The following is a 26,992-nucleotide window of genomic DNA, read 5'->3' as shown; positions in this document are numbered from 1 at the left end:
TATCTCAGTAGCTCAAATAATGTCTTGTAAAATGCCTTTGAAAATGCCTTGTCATTCTCAGCCCCCCGTTATGGGGTCAAGGTGCTCTGCTTTTCGTGACATTTCCTAGTTTGGAAAATGGATACTGAAGTACGAAGCAGAAGTAAAGATGTGCCAGTAAGCGTTCTAACGTACATACAAGTACGTGTAACACCAGATGTCTGTGTTAATTTGAAAAGATTTTAGAATACATGGGAACATGCTCCCAACTCCATTTATTTTAAGGGAGGCAAGACGCATTCCAGCTGTTGGCACCTTGTGTCTGTATTCAGATGATTAGTGATATACCAAACCCAATACGTTCAAAGCAATATCCCCGCCCCCCACCGTCCCCCCACAACAGTCTGCTCTTTCCCAGGTTTTCAGTTTGCTAAATGGCAACCGCACCCGTCCAGGTACTGAGGTCAAAGCCTTTGGAGTCATCCTTGACCCTTGTTGTTTACTCACACCTCCCTCCAACCCATTAGCAAGTCTTATCAGCTCCACCGGGAAAAACATACGCAGAATCTGACTGCTCGGGGCCCCCCTCTGCCCTCACTCCGCGTTTCCGGTGGGGCCTCCTTGCCTCGGACCATCACGGTAGCTTCCTGACCGCTTTCCTGTTCCTGCTCTTGCCTCTCACGCCGCCAGCCCTCTGTCCTGCTCTTTCCTCCACCTGGTAGCCAGAAGGGATCTTTCCGAAAGTCCAATCACGTCATTCTTCTGCTACCATTGCATTCTGGGTATAACCCAGATCCTCACCGTTGCCTGCTCTGGGCCCCGGCTGCTTCCCCAAGCTCGTTTCTTTCCATTCTCGGAACACTCCTGTGGTCCCCGCTTCCCTCAAACCTTCCAAGCAAGCTCCCACCCTGTACTGCCGCCTTGTACGTAACTGCTTCCCTGTCTGGAACATTCCCTCTCATCCCCGTATTTGCTTTGGCCGAACCCCGTTTTTCTCCATAATTCTGCTCAGAAGTCACTTTATTTGGAGACACCCTCCCTGACTCCCAGAGACAAAGTAGCACTTTTCCTGTCTGTCCCTTTTTTTCTCCTTCACTAGCACTTGGTACCATCCGAGATATTATATATCTATTTATTTGCTTGTCTGTCTCTGCCTCGCTAGAATAGAAGCCCTGCAAGAGAGACATTGGCTCTTTTGTTCACGACTCTGTCACCAGCCGTTAAGAATAAACACTCAGTGGGGCGCCTGGGTGGTGCAGTCGGTTAAGCATCCGACTTCAGCCAGGTCACGATCTCGCGGTCTGTGAGTTCGAGCCCCGCGTCAGGCTCTGGGCTGATGGCTCAGAGCCTGGGGCCTGTTTCCGATTCTGTGTCTCCCTCTCTCTCTGCCCCTTGCCCGTTCATGCTCTGTCTCTTTCTGTCCCAAAAATAAATAAACGTTGAAAAAAAATTTTTTAAAAAAAAAGAATAAACACTCAGCAAGTATTGGGTGAATGAATGAAATGGCCAAATTAATTTTTTTTCCTGTTTTTTTTTTTTTTTAATTGACATATGATTGACATGTAATGTGGTAGTAGTTTCGGGTATACAAGAAACCAAGATCTTAAAAACTAGAACTGCGTGCATAAATATATACACTATAATTATTATTATTTTTTTTTTAAATAAAAGGCTGTTGTGGAAGGCTTTCAAGGAAATTCTCCCATTTTTGTTTGGATGATGTTTTGATATGTTTCAAGGACATTAAAGCATAGCTGAAAAATAACCTAAAATAGAAACATTCCCAGTGTTTTGTTTTGTCTTTTTTTCTCCTGATGGTGAAGGGAAGAAGCAGTACCCATGACTTCTCAGTTTCTTTGAAATTTAGGGTCCCCTTTGAAATGTGTACTATGCTGGGCCCTGGGAAGGAGGTGCTGATTGACTCTGTAGAAGGAAGCAACTTTTATGGTCTTGACGGCTGTTTGATGAAAACCTTTGGTGTCTTTAGTTAATCATATGTATTGGTTTAAGTACCATTCTAGAAACGGAATAGAATTTTAAAACCATACTTGTTAGTGGTAAGATGAAGAAGAAAAGACAACGTAAGTATTTGGAAACGCCAGCTTTTCTTCCATACTCGATTTTTTTTTTTTTTTTTTTTTTAAGATACAGATTAGGATTTTGTGGGATAAAATGTGCTAAGTCCCAGCGAGACGCCCTTGGAGATTGGGTTATCTCCCTGCTGTCGAGGGTGTGTGTGTGACCGTGCTGCACTTTAGTGGACACAGCTGGGTGCCACAGGACGAGGCTTTGGACTTCACCCTGGCTGTCTCCTCCTTGAACTGAGGTCTCTGGAGATCATCTAACTTGATTAGGCACAGAGTCCACTTGTGTAACAAGAGGGACATAGAACAAGAAGCTCTCAAAGATATTTTACACTTCCTAAGCTACTTGCCATAAATTTACATAAACTCCCCCCCCCCTTTCTTTTCTATGTACGAGAATACGTTTATGTTCTAAAATTGATCTGTTCTACTTTGTGAATTAAGTAGCTGGGCAGTTATGAGAGTCATCATTTCAGGGTTCTTCTTATGAGTCAGAGGAAATTCTGATTGTTAGGATAAAGGATTAAACAATCGGCTCATTTCCTTGAGGCAAAAGTACCTTGTTTTCGTCATTCACATTTGGTTTTCATGAGCATTAGCATAGAAGCCTTCTCCTTTAAGTTTGTATCGTTGTTTTCTTTATGTGTTTCTCATGATATTTTCCCATCTAGCTTTGATTGCTGAATATTTTCCTTTTCTTATGCGATTATTTTGAGCTTTCTTACTTTTCCATCTACCTTCCAAGGTATTAAGTTACCAAAGCATTTTCATGTTACATCTCTACTGTGTTACTTTGATTCAATAAAGGAGGCTTTTTATTTAAACTTGATCTGATTTTGTTTTGATTCTTGAATAGTATCATTTGAAATTACCTTTATTGCCTTTTGGTATCAGATTAGGTTAACTTGTTTTCATTCGACACGCAGTTCATTGAGTTGGAAATACTCTTGATGTCTCCTGCTCGGTTCACTGCAAGGTTTTCTTTGATCTCTGTGTTTGTCTTCCACACACTTGTCTGCAACGTGTATTTGCCTCCCGGTACGACTTTGTATTTCTTTGGTTTCCCCTAACTCGCAGTGTTCTGTGTTGCTGGTGTTCCTGTGTGTTTGCAGTCTTGCCCAGTGTCTACCCTTCTCAGTTTGAACTCGTGTTTCATTTTGCGTCAGGTATTTTATGTGCTTCTGTTTCCCTTGAGAGCGTACAAGGGTATGGGGCTGCGACAGGGAAAGAAAGACAGATGTACTTTTTAAAATGGACATTTTTGGTTTTCCAGCCTTGTGAACTTTTTCAGTTCTGTTGTGAAGGAGTCTTGGTGGGATGACCTTGTCCTGCCTTCACTGATGGAAAACAAGCTTCTGAATTCTGTGGCCGCCCTGTCTGGGCTGTGCTTATTATAGCATTCTAGCCCGTGTCCTACGCCCTCTTGTGAGAGATGCTTCAGCACATTCTGGAACTCTCAGTAGATTGTCTGTAGGTGTACCAAGAGGGCAGCGCACCAATTAGGGAGCCGATTGTCCTAAACCTGTGCGTGTTTTCAAGGCACCCGTAACTCCATCTGTTTATCCACAAAACATTTATCTCCTACGTGTGGGAGACGCTAGAAACCGAAAAATTAAAGGTCTAGTTGTTACCCTCGAATAACTCACATTCGGACGAGAGAGCCAGATGCATGAAGCCATTGTATCCAGGAAGGCGTTGTGATGGACTGACACAGAGAGTTGGAATCAGCCAGGTGGGGACACGGGAAAGGAGTGTTTGGGGCCGAAAAGTAGCTTATGAGCATATGGGAAACTTGGGGTGCTCTGGCACGTCTTAAGCCCAGGGGCCGTGTGTCTAGGAAATGGGTTGAAGACCAGACCAGAGTGTGGGGAGTGCCAAGCCACAGCCTCCTCAGGGACAGGGTGCAAGTGAATATTATTTGTGGGCCCTCTCCTTGGGCTCTATCCAGCAGGAGAGTTGGAGGCTACGTAGAGGACCCGTTCTCTAGACTGGTAGGTATTTGAATCTGTGGCTTGGAATTTTAATCCCCTCTAGGAGCTTGTCTACGGATCTAGTCTGCATTGGATGATTTAGATCCTAACAAGAGAACCGACTTCTTGGGCATCCCATGACCAGAAGGCCTTCTTCACAGTCTTGTAGAGAGGCTCATGGTGTAGAGACAGCAGTGTGGATTTTTATTTCAGATGTCACAGTGTCTCTTATTGTTGATATTCCGCATCGGTGTAGAAGAGCAGAAACTCCAAAATCATAGCATCTTCCTACTCTCACAACTTCCAGACTCCAGACAAAATAGCCTACTGCTGGCTGCTTCATAGGCGTATCAAATCCTACGTGTGGAACCAGTGTCTAATTTCCTATCTTCCCACACAAACAAACAAACATCTGTTCTTGTCTTTGTTCACCATCTCAGCTGGTGACGCAATCATTCACAACACTAGACCAACAAAACCCGTGACGTCCTCATTACCTTTCTTCCTCTCCCACTTCGTATTGAATCCGTCTGTAAACCTGTTGACTCTGTTCACTACAGATCTGTCCCAAATCTATCCCCTCCTTGCTAGTCGCGGTATACCCTGAGCAAATCCCATCCCGGCTCCTGGAGATCTCCGAAATAGGCTCCTGATCTTTATAATTTCATTTTTGCCTCTCTTCGAGCTGACCTCTGCCCAGTGACCAATGGTCCTTTAAAACCCTGCATCAGATCACATACATGTTTGCTCAAAATTCTCCAATAGCTCCAATCACACTTCAACTAAAAACCAAGATCCGTAGACTACAAGGTGTTGCACGGTCTGGTACTTCCTTGGTCATGTCTCAAGTTTCCTTTTCTGCCAGACTGTCTGCTCCAGCCACACAGACCTCCCGGCGTTAGGTGTCTTCTCACCGTGGGCTCTTTGCAATCACTGGTCCCTTTGCCTGGAACACTCCCAAGTGTTTTGAGGTGCTTTGTGGCTTGCCTCCCTTGGTTCAGGTCTCTGATTAAATGTCAACTCATCAGAAACGCTTTCCTTGACCACTCTACCTGGAAAACTCTCAATCTACATGCACCCATAACTCTCTATCCCTTCACCCTGCTTTATTTTTCTCTGTAACTCTTCTTTTAAGCTTTATTGATAAACAAAATTTGCACGTATTTAATATCAGAATTTTGATGAGTTTGGACATGTGCATATACCCATGGTACCATCACCACAATCGAGATACTAAACATATCCACCATCTCTAAAAATTTCCTTGTGTTCTTGTGTGTGTGTGTGTGTGTGTGTGTGTGTGTGTGTTTGGTGTGTGTGTGTGTATGATTGATAAGAACACTTAACATGAGAACTATCCTCTTAACATCTTTTCCAGCGCACAATACAGTATTTTTTTTAATTCTTTTACTCTTTACCTAACTTTATATCCATGCATTTGTATATTAGATAATTTGTATATTACATTTTATCTTTTTTATATAATTTATTGTCAAATTGGTTTCCATACAACATACAGTATTGTTAACTAGAGGTACTATGTTGTATGGCAGATCTCAGAAGCTTTATACTCAGTGAGCAACAATTTCCCATTTTCCTCTCCCTCTGCCCTTGGCAACTGTCATTCTGTTTTCTGCTTTATGAATCTGACTATTTTGGATACCTCGTATAAGTAGAATCGTGTCCTATCATTGGCTTGTTTCACTTAGTATAATGTTCTCTAGGTTCATCCGTGTTGTCACAAATGGTAGGATTTCTTTCTTTTTCAAGACTGAGTGATAGTCCATCGTTCCATTTCCTTCATCCATTCATCTGTCAATGGTCATTTGGGCTATATTCATTTCTTGGCTATTGTGAATAGTGCTGCAGTGAGCCAGGAGCCACAGATATCTCTTCCAGATCAGGTACATGCAGATCAAAACCACAATGTGACATGATGTAATATCTGTTAGGATGGCTATTGTCCAAAAACAAACAAACAAACAGACAGACAAAAAACCCAAACAAACGAAAGAAGAGAAATGTTGGCGAGGATGTGGAGATACTGGAACCCGTATACTTTGTTGGTGGCAATGCAGAATGGTACAGCCACCATGGAAGACAGCGTGGAGGTTCCTCAAAAAATTAAAAATAGAATTTCAATATGATCTAGCAATTCTGTTTCTGGGTACATAGCTATCATCCTTTTTATCCTCTGATACTGTATTGCATTATGTATTAATTAATTATGTCTCCCCCAGAGTATAAACTCTATTAGAACAGAATTGTTCTGCCTGCTTTGTGCTCTAGTCTGTAACTACATCTAGAAAAGTACCAACAAAACAGACACTTAATATTGTTGACACATAAATACATTCAAATTAAAGTTTGATCTGAAATACAAAGAGACTGCTTTGTTACATGTGCTAAATCACTAAAACTTGGTATCAGTCTTTAATTTATTAAATCTAATTAGAGCTAATGTGGCGGAGGGTAACAGTGCAATAATAGCCTTTTTACTTTTACTTCTTAATTTTTTTTAAGCAGTAACGGAAGATGTTTCGCTGGACCATAACATGGTAACCTCTGTTTATTTTTTATTTTATTTATTTTATTTATTTTTTAATTTTTTTTAACATTTTATTTATTTTTGAGACAGAGAGAGACAGAGCATGAACGGGGGAGGGTCAGAGAGAGGGAGACACAGAATCGGAAACAGGCTTCAGGCTCTGAGCTGTCAGCACAGAGCCCGACGCGGGGCTCGAACTCACGGACCGCGAGATCATGACCTGAGCCAAAGTCGGACGCTTAACCGACTGAGCCACCCAGGTGCTCCGGTAACCTCTGTTTATTACAAAGCCTGAGTCAGCTGGTGATCTTTCATAACCAAGAAATCAGTAAATTATTCCTACATTAACACTTCTGTTCTCACATAAAGACCTCTCATTTCAATGTTTTATTTCACTTGTGACAACTGTCCTTTTAAGGCCTTCTGAAATTCATACTTCGTATCGCTTCCGTCTCAGTGTATTCTAGTTTATTGTTTGATCGTGAACTCCCTGGTGGCAGAGAATGAAAGGTGCCATGTAGCTTTGCTTCTTGTACACAGCGCAGGGCCGCGAATGCTCGATGAATAAAGGGTGAACGAGAGGAGACAAAGTGCAAGCACAAGTCGCCCCTGTCCTAGACACAGCAAAGACCCTAGAATGCACCCCGAGTTCCGAAGGATAATAGCCATCGTTAAAAGTTAAATTTACCACTAAGCTGAGAACAGAAATAGTAAATGCAGGCACAATACTAAACTATTAGTATATTTTGAAAGTGACAGATATGCATCCAACCAGCGGTGTTTCAAAATCTCCTTTAATAGGAGCAGTGTCCATAACGTCACAATCCTTTGCTCGGTCTCTGCATTAATTTTTCTGTTGATCCTCTTTGTGCATTGAGGATTTACGTTTTATGCTTTATGAGTGGTATTCTACCCAAATACAACAAAACCATTTGTTTTTAACAGTGAGCATAGTCTTAAAATTAGAAAGCCAGAACTACTTAGTAGGAAGTACACTCTTGATTTTGACCTCTTCGTATTTTTGTCTTTGTTTAAAATAAATGTGCCAGTATTTCCAGGGAAGCCACTACTTTTGGTTTCTGACTACCGATGGGCAGCTCTAACCCCCTGAAAAAAGTCCAACTCCTTCTTAGCCTGACTTCCGTAAGGAAAATGCCTTCAACAAGAACATTTCAGTCGCATTATTTCCCTGTATGCGAGAGCTGCTTCCAATCTGAATTTGAGAAGTGCGCGATATCTGTCAAAAAGTGATGTTTTCCTGTCTTCGTTTAAGTGCAGGAAGATTTAAAGAGTTGATAGCTGAGATACTTCTGTGGTCAATTTCTGAGATAAATTTCTGTGATGAAACTAATCTATAGGAAAATAAATGAGTCCTTTATAATGTAAAATCCTATTGTCAGCTATTACCTGATCACATGTAGCCATCTAGCTGGTGCCTCTAGCCTGCAAAAAAGCACATATTGTAAACTGGTAGAAACTTTTAGTTTGTTCCTGGAGAAAACGGTTCAGGATTCTGATTGAATTTGAAGTCCTTAGAGAAAAACTCCTATTGTTGATATCAATAGACTGGGAATGAAAGCAGCGTCACAAGTTTCCTCTTCTGAGTGTGAAGCTGGGAAAAGGATCAAGTCCTAATGAATAGCACTTGTTCCAAGATGCACATGTGTCTTTCATTGATTTGCCAAAATTAAATCAAAGGGTTCCATATGTGTGTGAAGGAGAAACATCTGACGCCGAAAGTAGCAAACAATAAAACATTAGAAATATATTTCCTGCGAAGCCTAGTTGATTGGGGAGAAAGAGAAGGTTTGATCATCAGGAAGGAGATAAATGTGGCCATAGCATATGTGTCAAATGAGAAAACTTTGGAAGAGCTTTGGAAATTGTGAAGTGATGTACGTGGAAAGGACAGAATGAGTTTTTCATGTTGAACATCAGCAGTGAAAATGGAAAGAGTAGTTTTGGGTTTTAGGGATCAAATTTAACATCCAAGTTGGATGGCGGACTGAGTAGATACACATATTTGCATATCTGTCTTAGAGATAAAACAGTCACAATGTTACCTTTGTAGTCATGCATTTCCTTTCCTGCCCCGACTTCCTATTTCATCCAGGTGCCCCACATCCTCCCGCCCCAGGCTAGTAGGTCATGGGGATTGGATCCTGACTTTTTACAGGAACTACTTAAAATTTCCACGGGCTGATGCAGCCGGGTGACGTTGTGTTGAGTCTCTGCCTTTTGTTTGGTCATTATCTCCTGTTGCCCAAGCTCACCGTTGTGTGTTTCCTCTCTTGCGGCCAGATTCCCTACTCCTTGCCTATTCTTATACCAAAAATGTTCCTGATCTGCCCGTTCCACATTTTTTCAGACATTCTGCCTTGGATCTTTATCTTACAGCATATATCTGACCCTTGTGTACTGAACTTGTTTACTAGTCTGTCAGATTCTTACCTAGATCCTGTCAAAATATCTTTAAAATTGCATGCCTTTGATTCCAGGGGCCTGTTCCCCATCTCCCTACTTGACTGTGACTCTTGGTACCTGCCTATTTCTTCAGCCCCAGCCACTTACCTTAAACCGAACCTTGGGCTCCGCAAGGCCCAGACAATCCATTATGTTCATTTGCCCACATTTCCCTGTCTTCAAATCATGTCAGGGACACATTGATTCAGTTTCGTATATGTCCGTTGGTTGAAAAAATATATACTTGCTCATTCAGAAGTGTTCCCAAGCCTGAGATGTGTCTATATATGATATTTAGTGTGCCTTGTCACGAAGGGTGTCTAATATAAAACTGTATTTGGGAACTACTTGTGGACTGATGCTTTTCCCAAGGGTCAGTATTTGAATTGATTAGCGCAAGAATAAACCACATGCCTAGTCTGTTTTAAAGTCTTTAAAAATAGGTTATGTCTATTTATCTAACAGGTATTTATAGACTGTCCTCTACAATAGCATAGTGAGAATTTCTTTCATTGTTGAATAATGAATCTTTCTGGATGAGACTGACTTACGCAATATGGATGGTAGTATTCATTGAGGAAAATTGGGATTTGCTATGAACTGACCTTTCAGTCATGGCATAACTTGTGTCGAACACTAGATTCAGTGCCGTGGTTTACCCAAATGGAAACAGCATCCCTGTATCCCTGCTATCCTTAAGTTCTTTATTGCTTTCATCTTATCAAAGAACTGCCCCAAATTATGTATTTCTTGTCAGAAAGTTATAGATATAGACATCTATCTGTCTATATATCTCTATATTATCTCTATATCTATATCTCTATATCTATATACATCTATATCTATATACCTATATATCTATATCTATCTATATCTATCTATCTATCTATCTATCTATCTATCTATCTATCTATCTATTTCCATACTGTGAATTCCTTTATTTTCTTTTTTGTTTTGTTTTGAGAGATAGCATGCATGTGTGTGCATAGACACAGATACATACCTTATTGATTTTGTGCCACGGGAACATTTTTAAAGACTTTGTAATTTGGGGCAAAAAGCACTTCCTTTTCCCTCAGTGACAATGCTGCTTCTACGTGTGGTTTGTGTTACAGTTACAAGTTGGGGAGTCTCTCCTGGATTAGACAGCTAAAACCGAGAAACAAATCGGAGAAGAAACACACAAGTTGATATTCAAATGTAAATGTACGAGTAAACTGGTTAGATTACTCTGAAGCAAAATAGCAGATATTCCTAACTCTAAATCTCTCTAGTTCTGTTCAAAACACATTGTGTCCTGGTTCCATTCTGCCAGAGAAGATTCACAGACTTATTTTTTTGTGACAAAAACCAGTTAGCTTTGAAATCGCGACCTACTGCTGGCTTGTGAGACTAAGTGTACCTGGCTGATAATGTAAAAAATAGCTTATTTTGTGATTCTTTTTTTCAATATTTAGTGATTTTTAAAAATGTTTATTTATTTTGAGAGGAAGGGGGCGGGGGATGAGTGGGAGAGGGGCAGAGAGAGAGGGAGACACCGAATCCGAAACAGGCTCCAGGCTCTGAGCTGTCAGCACAGAGCCCGATGCGGGGCTCAAACTCAGGAGCCCTGAGATCACGCCCTGAGCTGAAGTTGGATGCTTAATGAACTGAGCCACCTAAGTGCCCCTTTTTCCAATATTTACGAACTGCAGAGCCTTAAAACAATATATTAGAAATTCTTATTTGGGGGCAACTAAGCCAAATCTAGAAAAGAAGTGGTAAGATGTAATGCATATATGCATAGCGCTAGAAAGTACATAATCTGGATGTTTCCTTTTGCGATTAATAGGTAAGTAGGAATCTTTAAATATCCGACTTATATTTGGCTAGAGCAACATTGTAAATCTATTATTTGAATTTAGAGAAGAAATGGTTAAGCAGTCTTCTGGACTTATTATATTTGCAACTGAATTCTTAGCATGACTGTAGTGCTTGTCACCATTCTGATGCTGACTTGGGGGAGTAACAGTGTCCTTGCAGGCAGTGTCCTCCAGAAGGATTTTGAAAATTGTCAGGTGGCATCATGATGGGGGTCTTCCTTGCTCAGTGGGAGAGTGGCTGACGTCCTATTAGGACGTGTGGCTTAAACCCAGACTTGAAATTATTCATACGGGATAAGGTGACTGAGTGACAATTGTCCTGAGTAAAATAGGATACTATTGGCAAAGGGAAGAAGAAACAAATCTCTCTCTCTCTCTCTCTCTCTCTCTCTCTCTCTCTAACACACACACAGAGACTTATCAGATGCCAAAATGAGCCTTAAAAGAAATCTGAAAGCCATTGCTTCAGAAGTAATGCTGTTTTCTATGACTTGAGCTGGATTTTCCAAAAGTGAATGACTCTTTCTCACCGTAATTTCTTCCAGCGAGGTAACTAGCATCCCATCATCAACCACAGTCACCTAAACTTCCTGTGGAGTTTCTACCCTGAATCTACCACGGAAAGAGTCCGTGCTAGTGACAGTGACCTCTGTGAACCCGACGAAGCCGACTTCCACATCTCCCCACGCACCAAACTTCTTTTTCTTTCGCCTTTCCCTCTCCGCAGTCTGCCCCACCGCAGGAGTGAGTGGTCCACTGAGGAGTCTTCCAACCCCACACAAAGCCCTCTATGCTGGAAGCTCCTGTGCGCTCCAGACCACAGCACCCTCTTTCACACTTCTGATTTCACAATGCTTATTTGCACATTGATCTCACACTGTCTTGTCATTTCGTCCATATCATTTTGCTGTGGTACAGTCAGACGATAGAGTATAGACTGACTATCTAGGGTCAGACTGTTGGTATTTAAATACCAGCTCCACGTGGCCCTGATATTTTTTTTTTTTTTTTTTACCAAGTTACTGCACCTCTCTAACCTTCAGATTCTTCATCTGGAAAATGTGGGCATTTTGCCACCTGTAAGGGAATGACGATTTCACCAGCTGATGCGTGTGACCCACCGAGCACAGGGCATGTTGTGGTAGGGGGACCCCAACTGGACTGAGACCAAGGGGGTTCCTGGGGAGCAGGACTTCCTCTGCTACAACTGGGCGAGTCCTGAGCAAACTGAATTAGTCCTCTAACATATAAGCCCTTCATCCAATCAAATTTTATTGTATTCATAGCGTATGTTCCTTGGAAGGCAGAGTCCTATGTTACATCTTTCCCCCATGAAGTGTCACAGGGACACATACCTAGGTGATTAAATATGTTCCCATGTACTGAATTGTCTTAAAGGGGGTTTGCAACACCTTAGAGTAATAACATTTATCCGAGAATAGAAATGAAAACGAAGATGATATCGGAGTCTAGAAGGAGAAAATTGTAGGAACCTAGCACTGGCTTGGGGGATGCTTTTTGAATCTGTAAAGACATTTTTTGGCTGCACAGCCCCCTTTCTCTCTGAGGTCCTGTTCTGGTCAGCCTCGCAGAAGCGGGTCGGCTTCCATTGGTTCGCCCTCCCCAGGTGGTGCCTCCTGGTGCTCGCCTTACCGGAACAGCTGGATTCTTGGATTCTTCTGCAGGGAGCTTCCTCTCACTAAGATTTCTTCTGACGGTCTCTGGTTGCGTCTCGTGTCTGGGGCTAAACATTCGCCTCCACAAATACAAACAAGTCACGGAGGGGGAGATGTGTATTTTCTTTAGCCTGTTCCCCCTGCTGTCACAGAATACCACAGACCAGATAGCTTACAAACAACAGAAATCCGTCTCCCCCACTTCTGGAGGCTGGGCCTCTGAGATCAGGGAGCCAGCACAGTTGAGTCCGGCGAGGGCCCTTTTCCCAAGTTGCAGACCGGTATCTTCTGGTACCCTCCCCTGATGGAAAGAGAGCTGGCTACTCTCTGGCCTCTCTTGAGGGCACGAATCCTATTCTAGAGGCTCCACTCTCATGTCCCAGATCACCTCCCAAAGTCCCCACCTCCCAATACCATCACCTTGGGGGTTTGGATTTCAGCATATGAATCTTGGAAGCAGCCAACACAAATATTCAGTCGGTTTCAGGGGGAGAGGGCGAATTTAGGAATCGCGTAAATAGGGTCACGTGAGCCTCTAAATTTGTGTCGGGTTGGGGAGAAAGCTGATAGATAGCTCGGTGGTTCTTTACTGTGGCTGCCCATGTAAATCACTTGGAATCCTTGAAAAAATAAGACAGCGACGTTTAGTCCCTTCACTCCCACCCCACAGATTCTGATTTAACTGGTCTGGGGGACCTGGACATAACATGGTTTTAAAAGATCCCAGGTGAATTCAGTATGCGGTCAGAATGGAAACCCACGCACCGAGTAACTGATTCCCTCTCTGTCTCTGTTCCCTTTTCCTTCCCACAAGGTTCTGGCCTGGCCAGAGCTGGAAATTTAGCATAGGAAATAGCAATGGCTGCTTTTATTTTTGCATATGATTTCCAAAGTTTGAGCACTTGTTTTGTATCCCAGTGATGATTATGCTTGTCTTTAAAACTTGGTGATTTTAACTCAATTGTAGGTTATCTCACTTTTATGTTAAAGTCTGTTGATTCATAGCTTATTATGCCGTAAGCCGGTTTCTTAGGTACTTGTCTATGTACAGCTTATAATTAAAAACCAACAAACAAAAACCTGGAGGCAATCTGGCTTGTTTCTGTCTTCTGCAGGGATGGGAAAGAATTTTCTAGAGTGCTTAGAATTCTGTCAGATTAAAAAAAAGCATCTTGCCGCTGGATTCAGCATAAATGTTGTGGATTTAGCGTTCACTTGGGGCTTGTGGAGAGAATCCGATGCCAGGAAGAAGTGAGGCTCTGAATTGGAACCCTTGATGGCACCTGTAAAAGCTACTTGAGCAAAAAGGTCCACATCATGGGCCTATTTTATTACCAGTCAGCTCAGCCACCTTGCTCATGGCCAAGATGAGATCTGATGAGGTTCTGGCTCCTTATTTAATACTTACTTCAAGGCCAGCAGTATCTTCATACTTTCTCATTTACGGTCATCATTCATTTTAGCAACTCCCCTGTGGTTACCCAAATCGAGATTCTTTATTCTGAAAACAAAAACATCCCACGCTTCTCTAAGTTCTTTGACACATAGTAGGTGATAAAACTGTAGTCAGCTGTTAAGAAAATAGGACAGTAATGCGATTGTATCCTCTATTCTTGATTGCAAACCTTCTGAAGGGTGATTTTCTCCTTATTCTGATTTTTTTTTTAAAGTAAGCCTATGAGAAACACTCCCAAATTATTTTCTTTGCTTATGTTATGTTTAAGGTTAGCCAGCTGTTACAGACTAAATGCTTGTGTCCCTCCCCAATTCACATGTCAAAATCCTAATCCTCAAAATGATGGTAGTAGGAGGTATGGCCTTTAAGAGGTGACTAGGTCATGAGGGTGGATTTAGTGGCCCAGAGGGCTCCCTCAGCCCCTCTGCCATTCGAGGGCTCAGCTGAAGGAAGTAGTTTATCTATGAACCAGGAAATGGATCCTCATCAGACTCTGAATCTGCCAGTGTCTTTTTTTTAATTTTTTAAAAAATGTTTTTATTTATTATTGAGAGACAGAGAGATACAGAACATGAGCAGGGGAGGGGCCGAGAGATGGAGAGACACAGAATCGGAAGCAGGCTCCAGGCTCCGAGCTGTCAGCACAGCGCCCGAGGCAGGGCTCGAACTCACAAACTGCGAGATCATGACCTGAGCCGAAGTCGGACGCTTAACCGACTGAGCCGCCCAGGCGCCCCTGAGTCTGCCGGTGTCTTGATCTTGGACTTCCTAGTCTCCAGAACAGTGAGAAATAACATTTGTTGTTTAAGCCATCCAGTCTATGGTATTTTTTTGTATACCAACCCTAATGGGCTAAGGCACCGTTCTTATTTTTGTGTGTGGCGTTTGGCCATCTACTATTATGCTATTGTCATGGTGAGGCTTTCTGAACCTCTCCCCCACAGTGGGCTGGCCTCCTTTTGAATATTCTTCCCCTTTTATTATGGGTGCATATCCTTGGTTCATTTACTCTACTGCGCATGTTTACGTGTATTTCCTTATTTTTGCAGCTTCAGATTTGCCAAGCTTCCAAAACATGTTTCCTCTTCCATTCTCACCCTCTGTTTTATGATCTTTGTGTCTGCGTGCTTCTTTATCTTGGCTTTATCTCCTTCCGTGATAAGGAGAAACGTTAAATAGAAAATATTAGTATTGGCTGTTTGTGGAAGAACTTTACGGTGCACGAGAGGAGAGATTTTGGTTTTCTAAATACTATGAGACATTCCAAATAGAGCCTGAAATCCTTAAAGCTTGAGTCAGCTTCCAGACCTCTGGTCAATAAATCTTACCAGTGTGAAATGAAAATTGAGTCACATTTGTGTGTTTGCCGTTGCCTTAGGATAACGAAACTATTGTTTTATGACTCTTACGCCATTGTAATAAAAAACTCTTCAACTTCAAGACTCTTGAATTGGAAGACTGTCATGGTACCTTCGCCATTATCCGTCTGTATCAGTGCCGGTGGAATCTGACCCCTGGTTGAAGGAAGAGGGCACTATATGTTTTTCTCTGATAAAAAGGCCAGGTTTGTGGCGAAATGCCTAATATCTTGCTTTTGCAAAACCTTTGGAGTTCCGTATTTTCATGGAAGAATGTTACACACACACAGACTAGCCATCTTTCACCCAAACTCTTAATAAACCCAATTTCCAAAGCCATTGTTTTAAATCTCCTATTGCTTATTTTACCTACACTACATACAAAAGAAATCACGTACCAAAACAATAAAGAAAAGCAATGTCTGTGCCTCTTTTTAGATTGGCATGTGCTTTTAGTAAGTTGATTCCTCTGGGCTCTCAGTTATGTTTTTCATAGCTCTAATAGGAGCTTCCTAAAAACTCTTTTATTGTATCAGGTATAAGGTAGATAACAAGGTTTGATAGCCCTCGAGGAACGTGCATTAAGTAATGCAGCTGGAGAGGGAAATGGAAAGAATCGATAAAGGCATGAGGAGAAACCGTAAGAACAAGATAGATTATGTTTACCCCAAGGTTCCTCCTTCTAAACTCTCCCCTGTTCTCTCCAACCCACACAGATTTAGGGCAAATACATCACTTTCTTCTCTTGCTATATTTGGCAGTGGCTACAGGTTCTCTTTGAAGGTCAGGTTTGAGCAGTCGAACAGGCATGAATACACTTGGTTTTTAAAAGCCAAAATTCGAGAACGCTGTTCAACAACACTCTTGAACTGTCAGTCCTGGGATTATGACGTACAAATTATATAAACATAAACACATTACAGCATACGAGACAGCATGTTTAAAAATATTTTTCATCATTGTCTTTTCCTAGTGGTTTTCCCCCAAAATATTTTAAGATGGTTTTGGTTAACTCTGCACATCAGAAGGTGAAGGTCAATTTGATAGTGTAACAAAGGATGAAAGTTTTTTTTTTTTTTTGTAATTCTAAGCAAGTTTATAGGAGTTTTACATTTAACTTTTAGAATTTACTAATAGATTAAAATAATAATTTATAACGCACTGACTTGTTTAAAATTTTTGTTATTTTTACATTTATTTATTTTTGAGAGACAGAGCACAAGTGGGGGAGGGGCAGAGAGAAAATGAGACACAGGATTGGAAGCAGGCTTCGGGTTCCGAGCTGTCAGCACAGAGCCAGATGCGGGGCTCAAACTCATAAACCATGAGAGCATGACCTGAGCCGAAGTCGGACGCCCAACCGACTGAACCACCCAGGTGCCTCAGCACTGATTTGTTTCAATGGCTAAAAACCATTCACGGCTGCCAGTCTGGGGGTGCAATTGGTGCCCTTGACTTACATATTTAACTGGAAATGCCCTAAGTATTCTGAGCCATGTCTTCAGCTCGGCAAAGGACAGATGTCCAGGGTCACTATTGCTTGGGGAGAGCAATTGTTTTTGTCACTCCTCTCCTTTCATGCCTGGCATGCCTTGAACGTAGTGGATGGTGATAGTTGTTAAGATTTATGGAGGCTTACTAAGTGACAGGCAATGTAGTAAGCCCTGGGCACACATGAACTCACTCAGTCAATATTTGCTGAGTATCGAGGGAGTAAAGAAACGAATGGGCAGGGCATCCAACACACAGAAAAGGCTCTTCTCCTCAGCTGATTAAGTGGACTTAGATATTTTTAGGGATTTCATTATTTTTTCTTCATGAGTGAATTTTGACGATACGCCTGACTTCCTCTTGACATTAAATATTTAAATTGAGCTGCTAATGTTAAGAAGTGCGATGTTCTCAAGTATTTGATATTTAATGCTTTAATAACTTCAGAATGTTCTACAATCCAAGTAGAGGTCTTGGCAGCTTCTCTTTGTCTCTTTGAACATCGAGACAATAAATAAACACGATCTGTAGCCACACTGTAATATGAATTAATTCAAGAACTTTTTAAAAATTTCCATTCAACCTAATATCACTATTATCTGGAGAACACATTAATGATTTGTAATTTTCTGATGATTCAACTTCTTTAAAGTTTGACGTTCTCATATATCGTTAGACTGCACGTGCCACTTATAAAATATAATTATTTATAGTACCCAAGAATTATATCTGCTTTATTCTTTTATTATAAAAACTGTCCTAAATCAATCAACCTAGGGTAATTACTTTACATACTCAACCCAGTTGAGCAAAAATGGCAACCTATTATGGATTTTTATAGCACATGTATAAGTCTTACTAATGTATCGTATGATCATTCAAGATACAACGAAGGGCGTGCTACTAAAATACTCTGATTCATAGCCAGCCCTATGCTTCTGATTACAAATAATTAAATATACTTAGAAACACACACTCAAGCATCGACCTACTGAGTTTGTGGGGTTTGTATCTAGTTTCTCTGTTGGTTTCTCTAGAATTCAGTGTTCTTCAAAACAGGAATGATGTCTTTTGGATGTCCTAATTAGTGATAAGAACAGCACACAGTGAGTGAATGTTATGTTACTGTTTTCTTTTCTTTTGCTTTTTTTTTTTTTTTTTTGACATAGAAGGATGTTTGTGAAATTCTTTACATGGTTTGATTTGTTAGGCTTTGGTAACATATTTGGCCGACTTATTTAGTCTTGACTTACAGGCAAAATAAAATGGAGAATTTATATATTCTAAATAAAGTCTTCTTTTGGGATAGACTCATTATTAACTGCTAAGCTAACCATATGCTATATTTACCATCTTTGTAAAGTTGTATTCAGCTGTATGTCTTGAAATATTGAGAGCATCCGTTATTTCTGTGAAAACATTTATACTCTATCATTAGTTTGCCAATCAGATTAAATTTTTAAAAATTTCTTATTTAAAAAAATTTCTAAGTTTATTTATTTATTTATTTTGTGAAAGACAGAGAGTGTGGGAGAGGGGCACAGAGAGAGGGGGACAGAAGATCCAAGCGGGCTCTGCGCTGACAGCAGTGAGCCCGATGCAGGGCTTGAACTCACGAACTGCGAGATCATGACCTGAGCCGAAGTCGGACGCTTAACTGAGCCACCCGGGCGCCCCCAACATTTCTTCTTCTTCTTTTTTTTTTTTTTTATTTTAGAAACTGTCTAGGGGGATTACATAGCTCAGTAAAAATGAGATTTTGTTAAAAGGTTATGGGAAATTTTTGTTTTGTACTCGTGTTGTTTGCACGGAGCATCTGCAGTCGAGTAACACAAATATTTCTAGAACATATTTTCACCGCGTGTTAAGCTGATTCCCTCTGTCTGTGCTTAGTGGCTGAAATGTGTGCTAATCTAGAGATCACTATTAACATTACTACCCCAATTGCACAAGACACTGGACATGGCATTTTGTTTCAGAGGATTCTAGCAGAGCATGACGTCACTTGAGGACTTGGGAGGGGTATTTTGAGACTCGCTTTGAGGCATCTGTGTGTGTGTGTTTAATGTGCAGCACCTGTCCTTCCTGGAGCCTATCAGCAAAGCCATTCTCAAGGCTATGGGTACATGCACCAGACCAGCCTGTCATCCGTGAGGTCAATGCAGCACTCACCAAATCTAGTAAGTATCAGTTTGAAGTGTTTGTTCTTCCCTGCTCTTCCCGTTTTGTCTCCAAAATAGAAATACATATGCAATTGATTTGCATGGAATATTTTCCATTTTCACATAAAGGGTAAATGCTGACCTTGCTGTTTGTACCCTTTCGAAGAAAGCAAAGACTTACAGAAGTAAACCACTGAGAAGGGAAAGCATGATGTGGAAACATGTAACCAGTGAAACATAGAAAGACTCTACCAGAACGATATCCTGATTGTGACCTCATGATGGGCATTAGCCAACTGTCATCCTCCTTCAGGTCGAGAAAGCACAAATATCGGGTCACATTAATCCAAATGGCCAGCAATCCAAATGGCCACTACAGCCCAAATGACATGGCCAGCGTATGTCTTCGAAACCTCCCATTGGAAATCTTGAAGTACTTCCTGATTGCTTCGCTAAGTGGGAAGTTTGGAAGCACTGTTGAAGGTCATCTAGTCACATGGGCATCTTGTGCTAAATTCTCTCCACCCTCCGGACACAGTAGCTTAACCTTAGCCCTCAGCCAACAAGCGGTCCTTCTAAGCAGTTGGAATTCAGCTTTACCAGCTCTGACCTTCTTTGTGTCTCAGCCAGTTTCCTCAGTCCCTGAATTCACTGAATTTTGAGATTTTTCCAACGTTCACATTAACTAAATTCTTGGTCTGTAATGAAAGCAAACGTGGCAAAACTAAATTTATATTCTGGATACGAACCACACGGCAGACGTGTGATGTGCAGAGATCTTCTCCCAGTTGGTACGTTCCTTTTTGTTTTGTTGGTGGTTTTCTTTGCTGCACAGGAACGTTTTAGTCTGATGTGGTCCCACACGGTTATTTTTGCTTTTGGTATCAATTCCAGATAATCATTTCCGAGACCAATGTCAAGAAGCTTCCTGCCTATGGTTTTTTTTTTTTTTTCCCCTAAGAGTTTTATGCTTTTAAGTCTAACATTCAAGTCTTTAACGTATTTTGGGTTAATTTTTGTGTATGGTGTAAGAGAGTGGCCCAGTTTCATTCTTTCACATGTTGTTGTCCACTTTTCCCAGCACCATTTACTGAAGAGGCTGTCCTTTCCCGTTATGTATTCTTGGCCCCTTCATCATAAATTAATTGACCATATATGCATGGGTTAATTGCTGGGGTCCCTGTTCTGTTCCATCGATCTATGTGTTTATGTCAATACCACAGTGTTTTGGTTACTATAGCTTTGTAATATAGTTTAAAGTTAGAAAGTGAAAATTTTCCCTATTATGTTATGCGTACCTCAATATTCAGAACACTTGTGTACTAAATTTCTGTCACCGGGATTCAGAAACCTACAAAGTAAGTATATTCTGTGCTTTTCTTTTATTTGTGTTATGTGTTTTTAAGAGGAAGCAAAAATCCTTTGTTATCTGTTTAAGAAAAATTCATTTCCTCTCCCTGACGGGGATGGGGGACAGCAACAGTGACGTGGCTCTGTCTCCACTAGGAGAGCTTTTCTCTGAAGAATGTGGAAGAGGGGAGAATCTCCATGACCTGAGGTCTCTGGGGTTATCTGTAGCTGGGGGAGGTGGCTTTACTGCTTCAAAGCTTACTTTGTTGATGGGCTGGTGATTGTAGCCAGGGCCTTTCTCTGTCCCCATTCTGGGCCCCCAAACATTACCCTTTTTTGTTAGACTGGTAAACTGGAGCCGGACACAACTGGGACAGACGCTAGGCTCAGGTGTGCACATCTCCAGAAATAAGTCCTATACTGGGGAACATTCCTGGTAGTTACCTTACCGCGTGGGGGCTGGCTTGCCGTGATTGGCATTTGTGGCCGTAACTAGTTCGTTTCCGTCACGTGACCCGCTCTTTCCTTTCTCAGAGGACCTACCGAGCCATGTACGATTACAGCGCCCAGGACGAAGACGAAGTCTCCTTCAGGGACGGCGACTACATCGTCAACGTGCAGCCCATCGACGACGGCTGGATGTACGGCACGGTGCAGAGAACTGGGAAAACGGGGATGCTCCCGGCGAATTACATCGAGTTTGTTAATTAATTATCTCCCCTTGTCTTTGAGCTTTATTCTAATGTATACTAGACCTAATCTTTTTAAAGGCTAGAAGATACTTTTAAGACAACTTGGCAGTTATTTTACAATAATCTCTCTCTACTTTGACAATTAGACACGCAGGTACCAGGAAGAGGGAATGACTTCTGGGCTGAAAACAGCAGCATTTTCAGGAATTGCTGTAAACAAAATCGTTAGGTCTGGAGACCCTGGTGCTGCTAACTGTGTTAATGGTTTCCTTTGACTGGCTTTTGAACACTGCTGGGAAATGTATTTTTGTAGACTTTAATAGAGATGTTGAGTGTCCCTTAAATGTAACAAGTCTCTGAAACTTCTTAGCTGTCACTTTGGAACCACCAGAAGCCGATTCTCTTAATTCAGTAACACGGCCAGTGGTTTAAAAACAGTTCGCTTCTGTGTCATTGGGGAATTTCCAATTCAAGTGAAAATTGCCTAATATAAGAAACGTAAGCAGTGGCAGAATGACAGTTTGGTTACAATTATACTGACTGGTGGCCTTAGGGACCTAGAAACTTCTACCGAACAGACATTTCCTTGTTCCCTAGGCTGACTTGGGTCTATTTATTTCTCATTTGTATCAAGGGATACCCTTCTCTCCACTTACATCCTGTGGGCCCGAGTCTACGCTTGACTGCACAGAATGTCAGGACCAAATGATGTCACAGCTACTCCGCAAAGGGCAAAGTTTAAAGTCATCGCTGTTCTTTCCCTAGTAGCTTTTACCCTGCTGCATGTCACGTAGGTTCAAGCTCTGTAACATAGGCAGCCGCACTGCCCGTCCCTGTTATGAAAACAAAAACCGTGGCTGATAACCTCACAGCCCCTCCCTCTAGCGGCCAGCTCATCAGAAAAACATCTTTTGAAAAGTTGCTTGAGTTCCTTTTGCTGTCCTGCACTCTAGTTTCGAAGGATTTACGCCTTTAGGAAATAGACGTCTACTCTAGCACATAAGTGGTTTAGGTGTTTACTGAGCAACTTTCGTTAACTTAATGCCGCCGTTGATTGAAAAGGAAAGAAAACGGACTAGGAGCCAGTGACGACGCAGTGTACTAGAGGCGACACGTGAGCAAAAAGTACCCCCCCCTCCACACCGAGATGAGCCGGTTTCCTGTTTTGGAAAACGGCATTCAGATCTGGGAATGGAAATCTAGCCACCGAAACCGCTGAGACTTGGAAAGCCTTCCCTTCCACTTTCTTCCGGTTTTTCTTTTCTAAACCACATTCAGGGGGTAAGGTGAAATTGCCAACCGAGATTTTAGGTATAGGCCCAAGAGGTTGTCCACTGAAAAAAGCAACTGTTGTCCTGTCTCGAATTTGAAATGAGAGACCTTGCAGGCTCCTTCTGGACTCACAACCATGCTACAGCCCTTGCTGGCGGCTCATGAAGGTTCGCCTGTGGTCCACAGTCTAGATCGCTGGAGAAATGAACGTCCATCAGCGACTCTGTGTTTTTCTGATGGGTTCAGACGTGCGGGAGGGTAGCGTTTTTGGAGGTCTGGCTCTACAGACTCACTCTACAGTGATGAAGCTGGAAAAGCCAAGTCACAGAAATATGGTGAAATGTATGGATCTTGGGGATATCTCCCTTCTATAGTATATGCAAAGAAATTAACAAAACATCCTATAAAGTACCTTTTTTTTTTTGAAGTGTTTAGGAGTCCAAAACCAAATGCTAACTCATTTATACTTTTGGAAAAGTTAGCGCATACTTTTGAAAATCGATAGTTTCATTCGATCCGGCTAAAAGAACAAATAAAACTTTGTTACACTCGAGCTGCATCTGTAAGACATTCACAGAAAAAGAAAAGACAGGAATTTGGGTAAAAAAAAACTAGAGAGTCTTTTTGAGGGGGTTTCACAGATTACTACATAACCAACTGGACTGATTTTTTTCTATCAGTGAAATGGTCGGTCATGATTAAATCGACCCCATTCGTGTTTTGATAGTCTCATAGGCAAACCGACAAAGACAAGCTGAAATTGAAACATTCTTACAAAAATTTCTGTGCATTAAAACCTAGGGCAATGAACTTGCTCGATTTACTTATATTTCCCCCAGACAAGTCCACTTTTTGTGAAGTCGTTGATGACATCTGCAGACTAAGTGTGGGACGGGTACAGTTTTTGAGAAATAGCACATTTGAACAGCAGCAGACTTGACATGATGCTTATAATTTTGAGAAAATACCGTAAGGCAGCAGTTTGATGCTCCACGGTCATTCTCATCCACTAATTTCAAAATCAGATTCATGGAATGTAGAAGTCAATAATTATTAGGGGAATAATTCTCCTAAGATTGGAAGCTTCCCATAATGCTTGCACAGCGGGATGTTTCTGCTCCCAGCCTCTAGGAATCAAGGCCTGCTCAGAATTTAACTAGAGAGCAGTTACTCTACCATAAAGACTGAGGGAGACCGAGATGTCACGTGCTCCCGACACCATAACTTGATAATGTCACTGTTATTAAAACTTGTCAGGATATTGAGCATCTCGGCAGAAATACAGGAAACATACATGTATAATACCAAAGTGCTATTTTTACAGGATCATTTTTCAAAACTACATTCTCGAACAGGGGTTCCACTTTGCACGCGCCTCCCCCCTTCAATTTGGCGACCCGTATCTCATACATAACGCTGGCGGCGAAAGAAGGGTTGGAAAAAAAAATCCCGTCTTTTACAAATCAAGTTAAAGGAGACTGGGAAATGTTCAAGCACAGGGAGCATGCACTTGATTTTCTGAATCTGATGCATTCTCAAGCCTGATAAAAAGCACAAAGGAGCAGGTTGACACGTGCGTATAAGGTTCCCAAAACACAACTCCACGCGGATCCTGTCTCTCTTGAGAAAAGCAGAGCCAACAGGATAGAGGACCTCTGTTGTGAGTTTTTGTAGCAAGCGTTTTTACTAATTCTCGTTCTCTAGGGAGGATTTCTATTTCTCACCTGTGGCAAAACAAATTTCTTCACACCTTCTTGTCCTCGTTTACACATCTGCAGCGTAGCCCAGTTTAAAATTTGTATCTGGTTGTCAGATCCCCGCGTGGTCCCTGCCTGTTCCTCAGGCTTCCCCCACCTCCAGAGACCACACAGGAATTTGCCAGCACAATTTCTCCGGGCACCTTGTGTGAACATGGATGAGGTTGGATTGGCCCCTCTCTTGCCAAAGAGCTTGGTTCTTTGCTCGAAGGTGATGGAGATGTGGTGTTGGCAGGCCGCCCGCGGTCTTTCTCCCCCGTCATCTCCCCGTCGGGCTTGACGACGCTGCGGGAGGGCGGGAACCAGACTTTTCTCGAACAGTGAAGTTCAGGAGGTACATACATCTCTTTTTCAGGTGCGTCCATGTGCAGCGAAATGTTTTTAATGAAAAGATAAAGAAAACGTGTGTGATCCTTTAATAACACATCCCCTATATAAAGTGGATGGAGTTTATACCAAAATTATAATATAGATATATTTTAAAAAGGTGCCTTTTTGATTGCCCTTGTTAATCCATGATGGTCTTGGAAAGAAAACCAAGCAAGCAAGCAAACTTCTATCTATTCTATAGTAATATTTTATTATACACGACTGGTATTTTTGTGGTGGGGGAGTGAGACGCTCCTGACAGATCCGGAAGGTGGTAACCGATTGTATTTTACCTGTAAAGGTTTAGAACTTTAGAAAACACTTTCCCCATCTATTTCTGAAAGGTTCTTTGTGGATTTATATATATAGTCAGGATGCATAAACATTAACTTCAGGCCTGAGACTTAAAATACCTATTGTAAGATAGAAGCATTATGTTATGAGGCTGAATTCATTGCAGAAGATGAGATTCACTTCATAAATGTCATTATACCTTAGCTATTTGCTTCTGATAATCTAAAAGTGGCTAGAGCGTGCATGTTCTGGGTAACGTGACTCCGAGGCGCGAAAGCTTCAGTTAAGCGAGGAACAACGCGAACTCAGTTAAGAATGCTAAAACGGAAGTCTCTTTCTGAAGTATTCCATGGCCCTTCGGATCCTTTCCAGGCAGCTGACTGTCAACTGTTCATTAAAAAAAAAAAAAAAAAAAAAAAAAAAAAAAAAAAATCAGGACATTGTATGATGCTTGTGTGGCCGTCGTTTCACGATGTCTAGACCGCTGGAGTCCACAAGCCCGGAAGGATCCCCAGGGCAGACTTCTCCCCAGCTGTCCATATCACTTGAGTATAGCCATGGAATTCAGATGCTTTTTGTGTTTGCTACACGGTGTCCCGTTCACATAGTACACGCTTCTTTGTAAACCAGTTGCTGTAAAGAATGATTTGCTTTGAAGGTAAAGAGAAAACCGCATCACAGTCCCATTTCTTCGGTGTCCATACAATGAATGGCGGAGCCTTTAGAGGCAGCACCAGACCTGTGGCAGGCGTGGTGTGGACATGTTGGCCTTTGACCTGTGATGGGAATAGAGAACTAAACCAATGTGCAGTTTGGATTCTGTTTGCTCCAAAAATGTGCAGTTGTGGTTGATGATTCATTTGCAAGGTTGTGCTAACTTTGAGAGCAGACGGTTTGGGTGGAAACGATGTTTTTTGAAATGAAGGGGCTTCTAGAATGATACGATGTTATGAACATAATTTGGCTTTTGTTATGCAAATTAACACCAGCTATTAAAATATATTTTAGTAGAAATGCTTTAATTCATGTTTTTTTCCTCTACACTGTGAATCTTTAAGCCTTGGTGGACTAGAGCAACATCGTGCTGCCCAAAGGACTAACCTATGCAAACTAGTTCACATTTTAGTGGATGTCACAGTAATTGTGTACTAAGACATTATTTCCCCCGGGATAATGTACAACGGCACTGAAATAACACCTTAAGCCGAGCATCATGTATGTTTAGTATAGTCACTCACAAACCCTTCAAAGCTACTATAATCATTAGTAGTGGTATTTGTTGAAAAAGCAAATCGCCGATTGATCTATTAAATCTCCTTGAACGATGTCAGAACAAGAATGACAGGTGGATGTGTCGGCCATGGCTTCAATGTGGTCACTGCAGATGTTCTGTGATACAACTGTGTTCGGATGCACTCTCTTCAGGGTATTATTATTCTGTGTCTTCTTTCTGTATTTGTAAGACATTACAACGCTTTAATTTCCTATCTCTACACATTCGGTTTGCTTAAATAAATGCAGGATATAACAAAATGGTTCTACTTCTTGGTTCTCACCTTGGTCTCTTGGTGCTTGGGTCGTTGCTGCTACCCCGGGAATTAGGTTTACCGTGACAACTTACATTAAATCACACCGTAGTTATCTGCTGGCTTCAGTGCACTTCCATTAGAGAGTCATTCAAAACGTGTCTTCCTCCCCCAAATAAACACAGTTTTAAATGATAATAATCTTATGCTTTTTCCAGCTCAGTATCTGAGTTTATATCAAAGCACCAGAATAGGACAGCATTGTAGTTCACTTCTTTCAAGATTAAATTCCTCATATGTTCTCAATGGTAGAATTTTAATTTTCTTGTGTTAGCAAGATGAAAGGAACAGCTCGGAGCAAAGCACAGAAAATGCACAAATCGAGTACATGAAACAGGGAGTTGCTCTGATTTCTCAGCTAAGAACGGCTCATTTATCATAGCACATAATTGCTTTTTTTCCCCTAAATTTCCCCTAGTTGGAAAAAGTGAGTTAGTCCCTGTTTGCACCCTCCTAGGAATCTACCGGGACTAGGATCTTAGCTTTACTATATTATTTTGTAAAAGTTCCTCTTTCATGGTGCATAAACCCTCCTAATTGTAAACTGATAAACAGTATGGATGACACATTTAGAACACTGACTCACAGAATAAACAAGTCTTCCTGACCTTGAGCTTTTGTTT

The 26,992-nt window shown here is 41.6% G+C and overlaps 1 protein-coding gene across 14 annotated transcripts in view; it reads left to right on the top strand.

The window, feature by feature from the left end:
- The window catches only part of NEBL (nebulette), a 364,159-nt gene extending 337,843 nt beyond the window's left edge, over positions 1–26,316 (top strand). For all 14 annotated transcript variants that reach the window (XM_045060973.1, XM_019834028.3, XM_019834022.3 and 11 more), the window contains 2 exons: positions 18,961–19,067; positions 20,934–26,316. In XM_045060973.1, coding sequence (XP_044916908.1) covers positions 18,961–19,067; positions 20,934–21,110 — 284 coding nt within the window. In that variant the 3' untranslated portion in view covers positions 21,111–26,316. The remainder of the gene's footprint in view (positions 1–18,960; positions 19,068–20,933) is intronic.
- The last annotated feature ends 676 nt before the right edge of the window (positions 26,317–26,992 follow it).

This window comes from Felis catus, chromosome B4, assembly GCF_018350175.1.
Source record: "Felis catus isolate Fca126 chromosome B4, F.catus_Fca126_mat1.0, whole genome shotgun sequence".
Lineage (NCBI taxonomy): Eukaryota > Metazoa > Chordata > Mammalia > Carnivora > Felidae > Felis > Felis catus.
This window is presented reverse-complemented; position numbering and strand designations above follow the sequence as displayed.